Below are 18722 nucleotides of genomic sequence, written 5' to 3'. Positions count from 1 at the left end.
TATTGAAGCTTCATTAGGCAATCGGCATGATTCTTTGTATTCAGAATTCCAGTGATATATTGCACTTCCGGTTTTATTTTGAATTTTGGAGCCGTCAGTAAAAATATATTGAAACATAGGCCACCTGTCTTTAATTATTTTGTTGATAATACTGCCTGGTAGGTTTGAATCCATGTAATTTGTTTGTATTATCTTGGAAAAGAGAGTTTCAGGAGTTTTAGTGTAAATTGGAGGTATTTCATTTTTGTACATTTGGTTTTCATACATTGTCAATTTCCTATAGCTTTCAACGTATATGGGGTTTTTTTTAGTACACCAATATTTGTGGCTTAAATCTAATATATTCAATTTACGAATAGTCCTTAAGTAGCTGACGTTTTTTGAGTTAGCTCTAGCTACAAACTTATCTGTACAAAACTGTCTACGTAGAGTAAGTGGTGGTTCCTTAGCTTCAATCTCAATAATAGTAATAGGAGTAGATTTTAAGTAACCGAGACAGTAACTGCGAAATTAGATGTTTTTTTAAGTAACTCCGAAAATATAAACTGTAGTAAAAAACTGACTTGACCATTGAAAAATTCAGAAAATTTTACCAAAACAATTTTTTATAAAGATTTTTTTAAAATTAAATCTGTAGCTTCTATAATTTTTTATTTATAACGCTAAAGTCACCCTTCTCACAAACATTGGCGCACTGTAAACTAGCGTTCGGAGAAGTGCACGGTTGAGTTATTTTAATGTGATTCTATAACTGATCGATCAAATGAAATTTTACAAATTGGACATGAAAGAAGAATAATTAAGCTATCTTATGGTTATAATAAAAAGAAAGAAAATGTATGGGCATAAGTACGGTGTGGGCGGAAAATGAGACTTACATGAATTTTGTTTAAAAATGATTTAAAAATGTGTAACTAATACAATTTTTCTTATAAAGCTCTCAATTTTGCACAACTTACCTTTCAAACATCTTACTAAACGATGTATCATTCAAAAAAATCTCAAAAATTTAATTCAAAGGATATGACGTCTCAAAAAAATGTAATTTTTGAAAACTTCGTAGTTTTACAGAATTACCACCACTTTAAGACGGTATTACTCAAGTTTGAACAGATTTATTACAATTTTATAGGTGCTTTTTTAAAGCTTAGGATGTAGTCTTTAAAATGCACTAAATTATTTTACTTTAGAAGTGAACTAAACTATTTCTTTTTGAGAAAATTAAGAAAGATAACAAAAATGTAATACAAAAACCGAAAATTACCAGCTAAAAAAATGTTTATACAAAGTGATCAAAACTTTTTTCTGTAAAACTTACCTAAAATACATTTAATAATAAGCTTCAAAAATAATAAATGTTCAACAAAAATTTTTTTAACTCTTATACAGTATGTCTGCGTAACTTGGAACCAATTAATAACTTTTTTATTATCAGTTTTACGAAAAAAGTTATTCTTTATAAAACACTCTGCAACGTATATAATAGGCCGGGCCGAAAAATTTTTTTTTTATTTTTCTACACGGCTAGTTGCCAAAAGTTGGAACTAGTATTTATATAATCCTATACCAAATTTGGGCCGGTTTAAAAAATAATTAACCGGGTCCCCTGCCCCTTAAATATTTTTTTTTTGGTCGAAAAAATTTTTTTTAATTCTTTTACAAGGCTAGTTGCTAAAAGTTTAAACTAGTATTTATATATTCATATACCAAATTTGGGCAGGTTTAAAAAGTAATTAATTAAAGAATTTTTATTTTGTTAAAAATATGCCTGGAGCTATTAAAAAAGCTTTTGTTGTCCTATTCTATTATTAAGCGAAAGAAAGAATAATAATATTGTCGACAGGAAAAAAATACTTAAGCTTTTAAAGGACGTTATAGAAGATCTAAACTAAATTTTTAAAGATAATACAGTATCAGGTCATATCAGCATCAGGTACAATACAGGTCATCGACAAAAATAAAATTCGAAGAGGAATAAAGGAAAACAGACGCAACTCCAGCATTAGAATAAAAAAAAAACAAGTCAATTGAAGGGCTATACTTTGATGAAAGAAAAAATCAAACCATGGTCTTCGGAAACACGAGACGAATTATGAAAACTGAAGACCATATAGCTTTGATTGAAGGACCTGGTAGTTTATATTTTGGGTACTTAGCTCTTGGCCAGTCTCGTGTCATAGATATTGTCGAAGGAATATTAGACTACTTACAAAGCCATATTATAGATCTAAGCAAATTAAGTGTTATGGGATGTGGTGGTACAAATGTCAATACTGGGCTGGAAGGTGGAATCATTTGAATTATAGAAAGGCGAGTAAATAAACCATTACAGTGGAGTGTATGCCCGTTGCACGCTAATGAACTTCTCTTGCGATATTTTCTGCAAAAACTAGATGACAACACAAAAAGGTCTCGATTCATATTCTGAGCCTATTGGATCCCTTCTTCCCAATTGCGAAAAAATGCCTGTTATTAAATTTAAATCCATAGCAGCTGGCCTGCCTCTTGTAACGCTTTGTTTACATGGGCGGTTTGCCAACGTTTGACGCCGCGGTTTACCTGAAAAACCCAACCGCCGCGGTTCAAGTTTAACATAGAAACAAATGCAACCGCTCAATATCGTACACATGCAACCTTTCCGTCGTCAAATCGCGGCGGTTGTAAGTTTACTAGGGGAGGAATGAGACCGCCAGTCAATCGCTCTCATGTGTACGAACCGCGGTGGTTGGGTTTTTCAGGTAAACCGCGGCGTCAAACGTTGGCAAACCGCCCATGTAAACAAGCTGTAAATGAAAAAGATCTAAGTTCAGATCAACAGTATTTGTTCAAACTATCTAAAGCAATAATTGGAGATGGAATATGTTCTCAAAGTTTAGCAGAGAGAAGTCCAGGGAAGATGGCACAAACATGTTAGTTCACGACAGCTAACCGCATTCTTATTGTTTATGTAGCTTCAACTGATCCTTTTGAAAGCTTAAAGATTTTAGCTGAGTTTGTAATACAAGTATATTTTCGTATGAGGTTTGAGATAAAAACACAGCCAAGATTTGAAATATGGTGCCAGGCATCCATGGAAATGAATGCATTCCTCGAGAGACTTTCCGAATAATGTCTCATCATTTATCATTAAAGTTATTCAAGACAATGCTTAATTTGTGCACCCGGAAATCATTCAAATTTGTATGTTAACAGATTCACGTTAACGTATTAGAGATGTTGCGTTTTCATAGTATCCCAAATCCCTAAATCAATGTTGATGCATTACATAGATTACATAGATCTCATAGACTGGATGAACAGTACTGTAACAGATCCTCCTCTAATACAGCATTTGGCCGACGAGGAATTGTGGGACATGGTGAAACAAGTTCCAAAGTTTGACAATTTTCCTTACCATACTTAAGCGGTGGAGAGGTGTGTGAAAATAATTACTGATGCGTCAATAAAATTGTGTAGTGAATAATCTAGAGATGGTTACATCCGAGCTAAACTTGATGCCAGAAAGAATATTTGAAAGTTAATGTCGATACTATGCTTCAAGAAATGAGTAAGTAAAAATGTTGAGCAAAGGAGGGTGGGCGAATGGAACTCGCCGTGCAGCTACCTCATCGTGGTGAGTTCTGGGTTAAAGGAATATACGAAATAATGTTAAATATGTGCATATTGGTTCAAGCAAAGAGCTACACAGTTCACAGCGCAAAAATAGTAAATAAATATGCATTGGTTACTCCTCTTTTATATTTTTAGTCCTGGGGGCCGGTTAAATGTTTTTAGATCATCATGAAAATTTTTCAAGGAGATAGTAGCATCGATATTAATATTTTAACCACTAGCCCGCCCCAAAAATAAAGCAAAAAAAAAATTTTTTTAAGCCCCTGGGGGCCCGGTCAAAAATAATTTAATTCGGCCTATGTTTGGTACAGAGTATTAGGACTACCACACAACTTTTTTTTACTAGCCCGTTTAAAATTTCCCAAAAAATTTTTTCTTGCCCTTTTTCGGCCCGGACTAGTATAGTATATAATCTAAGATGCAACCATCAAATATCAAATTTTATTAATTTTATACGAGGTATGTCAAAAAATATGAATTTCACTCAAGAGTAAAGTACCTTTATATTTCACAATATCGAAAATTGTTATTAAGGAAAGTTGTTTCTAATTAAAAATATGTTTCAGTGTTCAATTACATCCTTCTAATTAAAATATTGTGAATAATAAAGACACTTCACTCTTAGGAAAAATTCATATTTTTTACATACCTCGTATAAAATTAAAAATGGTTGATATCTGATGGTTGTATCTTAGATGTTAGACGAGGTAGAGCATTTTATAAAGAATAACATTTTTTCGTAAAATTGATAATAAAATAGTTATCGTACCTATTGGTAATAAAAAATGATGATTGGTATCCGTAATTTGAGAAAAAATTTAATTTTTTTTTCGATTAGAATGATGTAATCGTATATTAAAATATAGTTTTTAATTTTAAACAACTTTTCCTAACAGCATTCTTTGATATTCGTGAATATAAAGGTACTTTACTCTTTAACGGAATTCATATTTTTGACATAACTCGTATAAAATTGATAAAACTTGATCTCTGATTTAGTTTAGATTTTAGATTTTTGACTATCCAGAGCATTTTATGAAGAATCACTTTTTTTCGTAAAATTGATAATAAAAAAGTTTTTCATGTGGTTCCTAGCTGCGCAAACATACTGTATAAGATCTTCTGTATAAGAATTTTCAAATTGTAATGCTATATTCGGATTCAGCATATTCAAAAACAAAATAGAAACATATTTGATCAAAGTAAAATGATGAATTCAACTATATTTTTAAAATCATGTATATGTTACAGTGTAAGTTGATTCTCAGTTAGAGTTGACTCCAACTAGTTGGAGTTGACTCCAACTGAAACGAGCAGTAAAAGTTGATTTTCAAAATTTAAATCAACTTTTACTAGTTGGAGTTGACTCTTCCTGGATCGATTCAGTAAATGTTGATTATACGAGAATCTCAACTGCATTTTTGATGAGTGTGCGTTTCTTTGTTTTGACCGTTTCAACTACTTATTAGTATAGTCTGTAACGTCGCCCCCGTTAGGTAAATTATTCTGATTCGATTTTTTGCACAAACTTACTCAAAGAAATACATCCGTATAACAATCCTCATAACAAATACACGGGGTGTCACACGGTACCGCGGTCGAAAAATTGTTTAACCAATTTTTGTTAACCAGATTCACAAAAATAATTTTTATCTACTCTATCTCATATTATGTAATGTAAAGGTTTTATTGTGCGAAAATTGTAAATATAGATAGCAGTACGTGAAGGGTTTAAAGTGTGTCTGAAGTAACAATGTATTTTAAATCGGTTTTACTTTTTCGCACTGTTTTTTAGCACACTTTCATATAATTAAACATCCTTAACTTTCGCCTTCGGGAGGAAATCAGACAAGCCCTTGCAACGGCAACTGAAATGCTCACAAAACAGCGACCACGGAAGCAACGATGGATGACAGAGGAAATATTGGATTTAATGGACGTCAACTAAAAAACAACAAATCTCTAGGAAAAGATGAAATACCAGCTGAGCTATTGAAGTTAATCAACGAGGAAAACTTAGACCTTCTTCTTGGACTATTTAATAATGTTTATAATACAGGGACTATCCCTAAAATATGGCTTGAATCAGTCTTCATACCACTGCCTAAAAAGAAGAATGCCAAATTATGCCAGGACTTCCAGTCTATTAAATAACATTCTGAAGCTTTTCTTGCGTATCATACAGAACAGAATATATTATAAAAAATGTGATGAGGTCACCGGTCAAGAACAATTTGGCTTCAGGGAAGGTATGGGGACACGAGAAGCAATATTCTGTCTTCAAACTCTGGCACAAATATACAAAGATCAGCAAGCAGACCTTTTTATCTGTGTCATAGATTTTGAGAAAGCATTCGATAGGGTGAAGCACAAGACCTTGATAGAAAGATTGAACGACATCGGAGTCGACAAAAGAGATTCTAAAATTATAGAGGCTATTTATTGGAATCAGACAGCAATAATAAAGACCAATGGTAATACGTCAAGGCCAATTGAAATACAACGAGGTGTTAGACGGGGTTGTGTGCTATCACCCATACTTTTAACGTCTACTCTGAGGTAATATTTGCGAACTCTTTATCGCACTCTTCAGAAGGAATCAGGATAAACGGACAGAGAGTAAATAACATCCGAAATGCAGATGACACAGTATTAATGACTGATTCGGACCATAGTCTGCAGATACTGTTGGATAGGGTTACTGAGAGTTGTGAAAAAATGGGGATGAAGATCAATACTGCGAAAACCAAAGTTATAAGAATATCAAGGAACAAAAATTTACCTCTTCCAATAAATATGTGAAACACCAACAGCTTGAATACGTAAGCCAGTACAAATATCTTGGTTGCTGGTTCAACAATCAACTTGATTATAAACAAGAAGTCAAGAGCGAGAATAGAGGTAGCCCGACAGGGGTTTATCAAAATGAAAAGCTTATTTTGTAACAGTAGCATTAATGTCAGCCTTAGATGTCGTTTTCTGCATTGCTATGTGTGGTCAATACTTTTGTATGGAACGGAGGCCTGGACACAACACAACACTGATGAACAAGTTGGACGCCTTTGAACTCTGGCTTTAGAGACTTGAAAATACCTTCGACAACCCACACCACCAACGAATATGTTCTGAGGAGAATAGGTACAGATAGGGAACTGCTAAAAATCATTAAAGTCAGAAAAGTTAGCTACCTGGGACACATAATGAGAAACAAAAAGTACCGCCTCACGCAACTGATCATCCAGGGTAAGATTGAAGGAAAACGGGGTCCCGGTAGGGCCCATTTAGGGCCGCATTGGACAGAGACAGATTTGCCAGTGTAGTCGCTAACCTCCACTAAAGGAGAAAGCACCACAAGAAGAAGAACTTTCGCCTTGTCATGGTGATGATATGTGAGCAATAAATTACAAAAAAAGTTTTGACAGTTTTGTGGTTTGACAGAAGTTTGAATTTTTAAATGCCAAAATGGTGCAATGGTGCATCTCACTCGCACTCACATTGATAGCTGCGTCAATACGCTCCTAGCACTCATTGTTAATAATTAAAAATAACCGCTTAGTAATAAAATAATAACAAAAATTTCTTCAGTATCTTGTAGGGGGGTCGTTAAAATTCGTATGACAGTAATGACAGATGACTTTTGCATATTGTATACCTACCTAATTACTAAATCTGTAAAGTTTTGATTTATTTTGTATGAATATAATTGCGAAACACTACAGAATTTTACTTTTTGACATAAATTTTATTAATAATAAGATAAATCTTGTACAATATTTTTAATAATTAAAGTAAATAAATTTTAATTTCACTCAAATAAATAATCGATTGCTGCCATTGACCACTTACATTCAATCTCGGTTAATTTGATTAATAATCACGGCAGGTAAAGTAACATTCTTCTTTTAATACAACAAAGTGTTACTTTACTGCCGAAAATGAGGGCAAATGAGTACAATAATGGATAATTTTAGTGACGTTTCGCGATAAACAATGATTTTAAACAAATTCGCTAAAATAATTTTTTCAATTCGTACAATTTTTTTTAGATCCTTTGGGCCTTTTTTCTCTAAAATTGACTGTTGTCGAATTATTAGCGACTTACATTTTGAAAAACGCCAAAATAACCATTTTTAAGGTTTAATAACTCGGTTAAAGATAATTATTGTGAAAGTCGAGCGAGCGGCCGTGGAGTAACGGCATAATTGCTGGCCTCATACGCCAGTGTACGTGGGTTCGAGCCCTGCCAAAGACAAACCATTTTCATGTCCAATAATGACACGAGCCGTCTCACCGTGCCTCGGAGAGCACGTTAAGCCGTCGGTCCCCCTGGGCTAGTGTACATCGACACTAGTTACTTGAAACAGGGTTAAAGATGTAATTGGCGCCGGAACTGTCCGAAAGGCAAAAATGCCATACGATATTATATATTATGAAAGTCAGAAACTAAAACATATCAAAGATTAAAGCTACCTCTATAAGATCCTGAAGAAATTTTTGTCATTATTTCATTAATAATATATTATTTTTTATTATTAACAATGAGCGCTAAGCGTGTATTGAGGCGGCCGTCAATGTGAGTGCGAGTGAGATGCACCATTGGACGGCCGGAATGGTGCATCTCTTTAGCACTCACCATTGACGGCCGCCTAATACGCACTTAGCGCTCATTGTTAATAATTAAAGATAAAGCTTAGTAATAAAATAGTGACAAAAATTTCTGCTGGATCTTGTAGAGGGGGCTATAAACTTTGGTTTGGTCGCTTTCGGACTTTCATAATAATGGATTTTAACCGAGTTATTAAGCCTTGAAAATGGCTATTTTCGCATTTTTCAAATTTTAAATCGCGTATAACTCGACAACAATCAATTTTAGAGAAAAATCACAAAATACCTTTTTTTTTGCTCAGAATAACCCAAATGATCTAAAAAAATATTGTTCGAAGTGAAAAAATTATTTTTGTGAATTTGTCTAAAAAAAATTGTTTAAACAATTTATCGATCAAGATACTGCCTGACACCCAGTAGATTTGTTATAAGGACCTCTTTTTGAGTAAGTTTGTGCAAAAATTCGAATCGGAGTAATTTATATAACGGGGGCGACGATACAGCCTAGACTAATTTGAACATTTTCAGTAACATTTAATTTCTAGAATCGGCTGTTTGTATGAATCAGAATCAACTTTTACTAAATGGCATTGGGAAGAGTATACTTTTCCTAGTTGGAGTCTACTTTTACTAGTAAATGTTGAATATAAATCTTCATTTTATATTTATAATCAACTTTTACTGAAACCAGCCGTTAGAGTTGACTCCAACTAGTTGGAGTCAACTCCAACTGGATAATCAACTTGAACTGTAACATATATAAAACAATTGTTATTGTTTAAACAATTAATAAACAATTAGCGGCCAAATCTGCTAGTAGAACTTTTTACTTTAACATGTATATATAAACTAACAAAAAAAGTTTTAGAAAAATATAAGCTTGTTTGAATTATTCCGAAACAATGCATGTTTTCGTTCTAATTGCACTCCCCTATTACGAAAACTTGTGTTATACACTTACGCCAGTCACTGAGAGCAAAAACAGGATATTACCTCCGAATTCTACTGCAAGAATTTTAGTGAAATTTGCTAATAGCCTCTACTTATCTCGTAATTCAAAGTCTACCCTACGCCGATGTGCGCTTTTATCTTGGGGTGGTTCCCACCTCTTCTCGTAGGTGGAAAATTCGTTGGTCAAAATAGCCACGGAGTGACTAGAGAAGCTAATTCTAAACAAAAACTGCTTATAATTTTTTTGAAAACTCGATACTTTTTGAGTTATTCGTGGTTGAAAATTTGCCATTGAAAAATCTCACCTTTTCGGACGGTTTTTTGCGAATACCTTAAAAATTATGCACCTAACGAATAAAACTATAGAAAACATTTTTGTGGCTTATGAAAAATTAAAGAGATTCGTTTCTTCATAGATGTTCTAGTTATAGTACAAAAAGAGATATGGTAGGTGAAAAGAGATTTTTTTTTGGTGCATGCTCAAATCGATGTGTTACTTTAAATAACAGATAAATGGTCGATTTTAAGGGTATAATGCTCGGTGCCGCCCAAAATCCCGACAGCCAAAATCCCGACAGCCAAAATCCCGACAGCCAAAATACCGACACGCCAGAATCCCGACACGCCAGAATCCCGACAGGCCAAAATCCCGACAGGCCAAAATCCCGACATGCAACAATCCTCGCATAAGTAAAAATTCCGACCACTACATTTTGAATATTTATTGTTTCCTTTTCAAATGCAATACCAAATCATATTATAGAGTATTGAAATTGAAAAAGTATTACTTACTAATAAGTACGGGTACTAATAATTATTATGTATTGTAAACGATAAAATTATTTAAACACTTCATTTTATAATATAAAAGCTATACTTACTGAAATGGAAGGTTGTAAGTGACATGATAATATCTATTATATGAAAGTAAACTTGAATTCAGAATTTGATTATACATATACATATGTATATTATTGGACTATATTATATTGGCAAAAAAAATAATTTAATTCATATACCCATGTTAGAAATTTTATTTAGAAAATTAGTTCATGTTAAATGGTAAATACTTTTGTTTAGTAACACAAAATAAAAACAGATGGCCATAAACAAAAAACAAGAAATAAGTGTAATATGTTAAAAAGAAACTTATCAAACCTGTCGGGATTCTGGCGTGTCGGGATTTTGGCCGTCGCGATTGTGGCTGTTGGGATTTTAGCTGTCGGGATTTTGGGGTAGACCCATAATGCTACCAATATATTTTATAGTGCTTAAAAAGACCGTTAAAACAAGCACTGTTAAATGTCGATTACAGTCGAGATATGGTGCAAAAAAAATTGGTGACTAATTTATTTTAAGATAAAACACGAAGTATATTTAGCCCCGATACCAGATTTTAATGCATCGTTTTACTTCTACAATACCTTTTATTATAGTGTTATTTTTATGTTCAAAAAGTTGGACGGGTTTATAATGAATGGTTTTTAAAAAAGTAAGATCAAATTAAAGAGCACATTTTTAAATTTTCTTAAAAATTTTCATCTTTAATAAAGAGATACAGTAATGATAGAAAAAACAAAATTGTTATCTTAGAAAACCCTACATTTTTGTACTGTATCTTTTTTTCATATCTCTTATTATTTCTTAGAAAAAAAGGAAGATTTTTAAGAAAATTTAATAATGCGCTCTATAATTTGATCTTATTTTCATCACGCCTAAATTGGTGACGTCACTAGTATGATATATATATGCCAAAAAATTCTAATTTAAAAATAAAAATTGACCTGATTCGTAATTTATCTCCAGAGTCGCCCATTCTCGAGAAAATGAATTTATTCCAACTCAAACGTCCTCACTATACCTATATCTTCAGAGGCTTATATCTTAAAACCATGATTTTTGGAGCTACGTGCCCAATGAGTCTTTTGTTCCACACATCAAGGACTACCAGAACCCAAAGTTTCAGAGCATTTAACAGAGACCCATTTCTCATAAGGTTTCTGCGGGGTCCTTTATGCCACATATGTGGCGTCCCCTATCAACTATACTGAGTGGGCCAAAGAAAACAGTCAACCTCGATATTTGGCAGTATTTTGACACATTTTTACGGTACATTCATTTGTCATTTGTCAAACCCCTCCCTTCCAATTCTCCACCCCTTATTTTTAAATAGGGAATAGGGGTCATGTGCTAGCTCATTTAAAAGATTATTCAATTCTCTATTCAGTAATATAAACATTAACATAATTATTTATACAGGGTGCCCAAGAAAAATATATTTTAATTAAATTAATTGACACAAAAAGAAGAATGTATGTACTATCCGTTGCAAGATAATTCGGATGGAATTCCCCAGATTAAGAGACTGGGCCGATATCAAGCACAAAATGACTGTACTCCCTTAATGCTGTAACAAATAGTCACCCTTAGTCTTTCGTTACATTAGGTTCAATTTTAAATTCTATCCAAAGTTTAAAGGTACTTTACTAAATGATAAATCTGATTAAATCCGAAGTATCTTGCACCGAATAGTAATTTATTTAATTCAAAATACATTCTACTACTGTCACAAAACAAAAAAATGTTTTTTGATAAATAAACATTGCTTTTCGCTTAATTTCAATGTTCAAGCTGCCACCCATCTGCCTCTTGGTAGGTTGTATATTGAATTTAAGCGAAAAACAGCATTTGTTTGTCAAATAAACATTTTTCTCTGTTTTCTGTCAGTAGTGGAATGTATTTTGAGTTAAAAAAATTGCATACATTCTTCTTTTTGTGTCAATTAATTTAATTCAAAATAATTTTTCTTGGACAACCTGTATAAATAATTATGTCAAAGTTAATATTACTGAATAGAGAATTGAATAACCTTTCAAATGACGTACCACACGACCTCTATTCCCCATTTAAAAATAAGGGGTGGGGGAAATGGAAGGGAGGGGGTTGACAAATGACAGATGTATGTAACGTAAAAATGTGTTAGATCAAAAATCGACCTGTTTCTTCATTTCCTTAAAATCTAATAAATACTGCCAAATATCGAGGTGGGCTGTTTTCTTTGGCCCACTCTGTATGAAAGTATGTATTAAATTATATTTCCTCACACTCAAAAACCCCCACTTGTATATTTTTATACATTAATGTCCAGAAACATGAAACTTATACAAAAAGTTAGGTTGTTCTGAAGCTATTTCCTTGTGGCATTTTTATGATTAATTATTTATATGGGAAATAAGCCACAATTAAAATGAAAAAAAATAATTTTATTAACAATTATTAAAAATTAAATAAATTATTAGAAGAATTTTTTTGCTTAGCAACAACACTTTTGTTTATTCTAGTAATATTTTGTATTTTGACAACGGCACCCGATTTGGGCGTCGAAACGTTAATAAAATTATTTTTTTCATTTTAATTGTGGCTTATTTCCCATATAAATAATTAATCAAAAAGTTAGGTATAGAGAAAAATAAAATTTTAAATTGAAACTTTCAACTCCCTGTATCTTTCTTAATATCAACATTTTATTTAAGCAAGTTGGCTTAAATAGTAATATGTGTTTTAAAGTGTATACATAATCTACTGTTAAATAATTGATGGATTCAACCGTTACTTGATGGAAGTTCATTTTATCTCACAATAAAACAGTGAAAACGTTTGTTTTCTACACTTCCACAAAATTTATTATTTACAACTATGTGACTACAGCTGTTTCGGCAGAGTGCCTTTCTCAAGTGATACAATTTACAATGTGTTTGCCTTTTTAAGTCTCTAACTGAAGAGGTTGAGGAGTGGGGAGCTGTTTGTCTCGAGTTGGTCATTCAGAATTATATCTGTATTTTTCAGTTTATTAATTTCCATAGATTCTAAAAAAGATAGCTTAAGGCCTTTATTTTGGATATGCAGAATTTGAAACTCTTCATTGAAAGAATGATTATGATCTAGAAGGTGAAGTGCGTATGTAGAAGTGTCTGTTTTTCTATTGTTGAAAGCCCTTTTGTGTTCTGCTATCCGTTTGTCAAAAGTTCTGCCAGTTTGGTAAACCTACCCATACTGACACAACTATACACAATTCATCATCCCATCCTGCACAACACACATTAGCAGCCTACCATAGCATGATACATAGACTGTCAGAAATTCCCATGACAAAAAATAACTTCGAGATAGAACTAAACATCATTAAACAAATAGCAGTAAACAACGGCTATAACGAACAAACAGTTAACAAAATTTTAAATCAAAAACTCCATAAGAAAGCCCTGAAATTAGTGTATCCACCACCACAGAAAGAACCCAGTACCTTCTGCTCTCTCACATATACTGGCTACAAGAGAACAACAAAAATAGCCAGATACATAAAAAAGAAAGGAATAATACCAGCTTTCAGAACTAACAATAACTAACAGCAAATATATTAAGAACAATAAAAGCCGAAAGAGAAAGCAACTACAGAGTGGTGTGTACAAACTAACTTGTGGTGACTGTCCGAAAACGTACATCGGTCAAACTGGCAGAACTTTTGACAAACGGATAGCAGAACACAAAAGGGCTTTCAACAATAGAAAAACAGACACTTCTACATACGCACTTCACCTTCTAGATCATAATCATTCTTTCAATGAAGAGTTTCAAATTCTGCATATCCAAAATAAAGGCCTTAAGCTATCTTTTTTAGAATCTATGGAAATTAATAAACTGAAAAATACAGATATAATTCTGAATGACCAACTCGAGACAAACAGCTCCCCACTCCTCAACCTCTTCAGTTAGAGACTTAAAAAGGCAAACACATTGTAAATTATATCACTTGAGAAAGGCACTCTGCCGAAACAGCTGTAGTCACATAGTTGTAAATAATAAATTTTGTGGAAGTGTAGAAAACAAAAGTTTTCAGTGTTTTATTGTGAGATAATCTACTGTTTCTTTTGGAACCGTTACTTAACGACATATTATGCATCAGAAACAGGGCACGATACAGACGCAACACAAAGCCTGTTAAAAACGCCAGAAATGAGAGTACTGAGGAGAATTACGCTGAGAGATCGAAAGATGAGTGAAAACAGAAGAAAATGTAACGTGCAGTGTATAAAGAAATGGACATTAAATAGAAAAAAAAGAATAACCGCATAAGCAAGATGGAGGAGACACGTGTGATCAAAATAGCAAGAGATAAATCACCAATCGTTATAAGAAGTATCGGCCGACCGCGCAAAATATGGAGTGACAACTTTCCATAAATGTATCAATCCGCCAATGAACAAGCAAAATTGCTTATAAAGAAGAAATAGAAGAAGAAGTATTAAGTACCACCCTGTATATACGTTTGTTCACTTATTAGTCCACATTTGACCAGACTGTGTATTTTATCTCTCTATTCGGAGATATCTGTCACCTTAGGTGACATATTGGTGACCTAAGACATATTGACCATAAATCCAATAGCGTTTTTCCTTAGGCCAAAAGAAACATATTATGTGCCAATTTTCAAGACTCGAGAACTTTGCTTCAAGAGTTATCGCATTGACAGAAACACAAATACATAGGCAGACAGACTACAAAAGGATTTCAATAAATATGTCAGCTCCTTAATACTTCTCTGTTACACTATCTTCTTTACGTTTTATCAAAGGTTTTGCATAATTTATCTCGAAACGCTATTAAAAACCATAAAAGCCACGTTTTAAAATATTATTTATTGATTTTCATACTTACGTTGCGGATATAATCCATTTTTTGTGCTTTTGCAAGAAATTAGCCATGTTTTCACTTTCGCGCGTCTTTCAGTGGCCACGACGATTAGAACTTTATACTAAAATGTAAGCATTTAGCAATGAATTTAGCAATGAGTTTTCTTATCACACGAAATAATTTACTGAACTTATTTATTCAGGGTTATTATTCCACTTTATTTGCTTGTGTGTATATATCGTTAATGGCCTGTTTTTTTATTGAGGCAGGTCAGGCATTGGGTACAATAATAGAAAATCACCACGTTTTAGTCAATTAGAAGATAAAGACGACTAGTACAATAGGAGCCAGGTTTGGTAATAACCATAGTACTTACACACAAAAGTATGCAAATTAATAAACCAATTTGCCTATGTTTCTTAGATAAAAACGTTTTCGATAAAGACATAACTATAACATGTTTTCTATTATTATAACCAGAGAGATATACATAGCTGAGAACAGGATGAGTTTTCACAAGATATATAATTGAAAAAAATATGACACATAACATATCCAATTTACGGATATCTTGTTTAAAAATAGTTCTAGAATTTTTTACAATATGTACAGGGTTATTCACTACATTTTGACCCCCTGTAAACTGCTTTATTTACAGAATTAGAAAAAAATGTAAAATACAAAAGTTATTCTATTTTTAAATTATGATTTTTTTGACATATGGGTGTCCCCGAAAATAGTGCGTTCCTTAAAGGTATAGGTAGAAGGCACCATGTATAGCAAAGAAGTCTTATAACATTTTTTTCTAAATGCAACCGTTTGGCTAAAAAACCAAAATACGTTTTGGTATGCAAATTGAAATCTGACAACTATGTATACAAAAATCTAAACATAGACAATCACAATTCAAAAATAGCTGCAGCATTTTAGCCATAAGTATTTACATTAAACCCTGTCTTCATCCTAAACAAACAAACAAATTCTTGTTTTGTTGGATTTTCAAACATGGGGTGGTACAATTATTTTGCAGGTGTACCTGTCTGACCTACATTTGTGGTGTCAAAAACTAAATCACAAACAGTTCTTGTACAGTGATGCCAAATTAGTTAATTTTATGAAAATAAAAGTTAGCTTATATGGCGAACAATGTAATTTTTTTTTGGAAACGATTAACTTTAGAAAAAAATGTTATAGGACTTTTTTGTTCTACATTGTATATTATATCCATACCTTAAAGGAACGCACTATTTTCGGGGACACCCTGTTATATCGTACTAGTGACGTCATCCATCTGGGCGTGATGACGAAATCGACTAGTTTTTTAAATGAGAATAGGGGTCGTGTGCTAGCTCATTTGAAAGGTAATTCAATTCTCTATTCAGTAATATAAACATTAAGATAATTATTTATACAGGGTGTCCAAAAAAAATTTTTTTTGAATTAAATTAATTGACACAAAAAGAAGAATGTATGTAATTTATTTAAAATTTTAAATACATTTTACTGCTGTTAGAAAACAGAAATAAAAGTTTATTGCACAAATAAACATTGTTTTTTCTTAAATTCAATGTTCAAACTGCCAAGAGGCAGTACACAAAAAGAAGAATGTATGTAATGTATTTAATTTAAAATACATTTTACTGCTGTTAGAAAACAGAAATAAAAGTTTATCGCACAAATAAACATTGATTTTTGCTTAAATTCAATGTTCAAACTACCAAGAGGCAGATAGGTGGAAGCTTGAACATTGAATTTAAGTGAAAAGTAATGTTTATTTGTTTAACAATATCCTATTCATGCTCCCATTGACTGGCGTATATAGATATTATATTGCATCACAATAATTATATATATATATATATACACTCACCGGCACAAAATTCCGCCACCCAAAATTTTTGATGAAATTTGATAATTTATAACTGTATTATTTGTGCTCCGATTTTCAAGATCCTTGCACCAGTTTGTAGGTACTGTATTGATATATTTTGATATTATTCCGGTAACACAAAAATTTTGCTTGCATTGCATTATACGGGGGTGAATGAAAGTGTCGTATTTCCTCCTAACTTTAAAACATTCTGTGGAAAGATGGAATGGCAGGTTTTGTTTCGTAGTCCTGTCATATTATCCCGGAGGCAGCACTAAAATTTTGTTTTTTGAATTATCCGAATATCTCTTTTTTTGTAAGAGCTGTACCATTTTCTGTAAATAAAAACACTGATTGACTCATAAAATAGAGGTTGTATTGATAAGATTAGAATGGCCCGCATGCTACAAAGATCACAATCCTATTGAGTATTTATGGGATGAATTAAAATAAGCTATTCGCCGTCTTCCTAGGCACCCAGAAAGTTTGGTACAGTTATGGCCCTGGTAGAGGAATATCGGGCTATTCCCGAGGCAAGGATAACACATCTTTATTCGATACCAAAGAGGTTGCTGCAAGAAGTGGACATACCCGCTATTGAATTGTTTTGTTTTGATGTTAATTTTGTTTTGTTAATTTTAGTGAGTTTGATATTTTTAATTAAAAAAACTTTCAAAGCAGTGTTTTTATTTACAGCTCCTACAAGAAAAGAGATATTTGGATAATTCAAAAAACAAAAGCTTAGTGGTACTTCCAGGATAATAAAAAAGGAGTATTAAACAAAATCAGCTCTCAAAATTTTTCCACAGAATTTTTTAAAGTTAAGAGAAAATACAACGCTTCCATTCACCCCCGTATAATGCCATCCAAGCAAAAATTTTTTGTTACCGGAATAATAAAAAACGACATCAATACATGTACCTACAAACTGATGCAAGAATATTGAAAATCGGAGTACAAATAATAAAGTTATAGATTGTCAAACTTAATCAAAAATTTTGGGTGGCGGAATTTTGTGCCGGTGAGTGTATTTTCATATGTGTATATGTTTCAAGTAAATAAACGTTATTATATTATATTATATAATATTATATTATATTAATAAACATTTATTTCTGTTTTCTGACAGCAGTAGAATGTATTTTGAATTAAACAAATTACATACATTCATCTCTTTGTGTCAATTAATTTAATTAAAAAAAATTTGGACACCCTGTATAATTAATCATGTTAATGTTATTACTGAATAGGGAATTAAATAACCTTTCAAGTGATCTAGCAGTCGACCCCTATTCCCATTTAAAAAAATAGTCGATTACGTCATCACGCCCAAATGGATGATGTCAGTAGTACGATATATATGTCAAAAAATCATAATTGGAAAATCGAATAACTTTTCTATTTTACATTTTTTTCTAATTCTGTAAATAAAGCAGTTTACAGGGTGGTCAAAATATAGTGAATAACCCTGTACACAATTTTAAAGAAAATAAGCTTTCTTTCGTATTCCACAATGTATGTACCTAAATGTACAACAAAAAAAGTTATAATGACAAATTTAAAAAATAATAGTAAAAAAAATCAAAAATAGTTAAAAGTATAAAACTTTGAAAAACCATAACTTGCTTAAAAATAGTCGTACAGTATACAATAGACCATTTAATTGGTAGTTGACTTCTCTTCCTACTAAATGTACCATTTAATCTACCTAAAACTGCGTACAAAAAAGTTACAGAACAATGTTTGCGAAATAATAGGGAAAATGACCCAAAAATGCTGTGAGTGGCGAACTTTGAAAAATCATATTTCGGAAATTATAAATCTTGTAGACTTACGCCAAATGTTTTATTATTATTTTTAAAAAAATATTTTTAAATAATTTTTAAAAGTAAACAAATTTTGAATCATATATTTTATTAACTTTATTTATAAAAGACGCCATATATAAAACCCATAAATACAAAAAACAATACAAATAAAACTTTAAAACATA

General features: G+C 32.2%; 2 protein-coding genes across 2 annotated transcripts in view; one reads left to right on the top strand and one right to left on the bottom strand.

The window, feature by feature from the left end:
- The window catches only part of LOC114330466 (angiotensin-converting enzyme-like), a 537413-nt gene extending 522304 nt beyond the window's left edge, over positions 1-15109 (bottom strand). Inside the window, exon 1 of the mRNA XM_050663676.1 lies at positions 14884-15109. Within this exon, the coding sequence (XP_050519633.1) occupies positions 14884-14930 (47 nt within the window). The 5' untranslated portion in view covers positions 14931-15109. The remainder of the gene's footprint in view (positions 1-14883) is intronic.
- The window catches only part of LOC126884886 (centaurin-gamma-1A), a 137377-nt gene that overhangs the window by 26417 nt on the left and 92238 nt on the right, over positions 1-18722 (top strand). The gene's annotated exons all lie outside the window — the stretch shown is intronic.

This window comes from Diabrotica virgifera, chromosome 1 (genome assembly GCF_917563875.1).
Source record: "Diabrotica virgifera virgifera chromosome 1, PGI_DIABVI_V3a".
Lineage (NCBI taxonomy): Eukaryota > Metazoa > Arthropoda > Insecta > Coleoptera > Chrysomelidae > Diabrotica > Diabrotica virgifera.
Note: the sequence above shows the minus strand (reverse complement) of the source record. Positions and strands in the feature narration are given on the sequence as shown.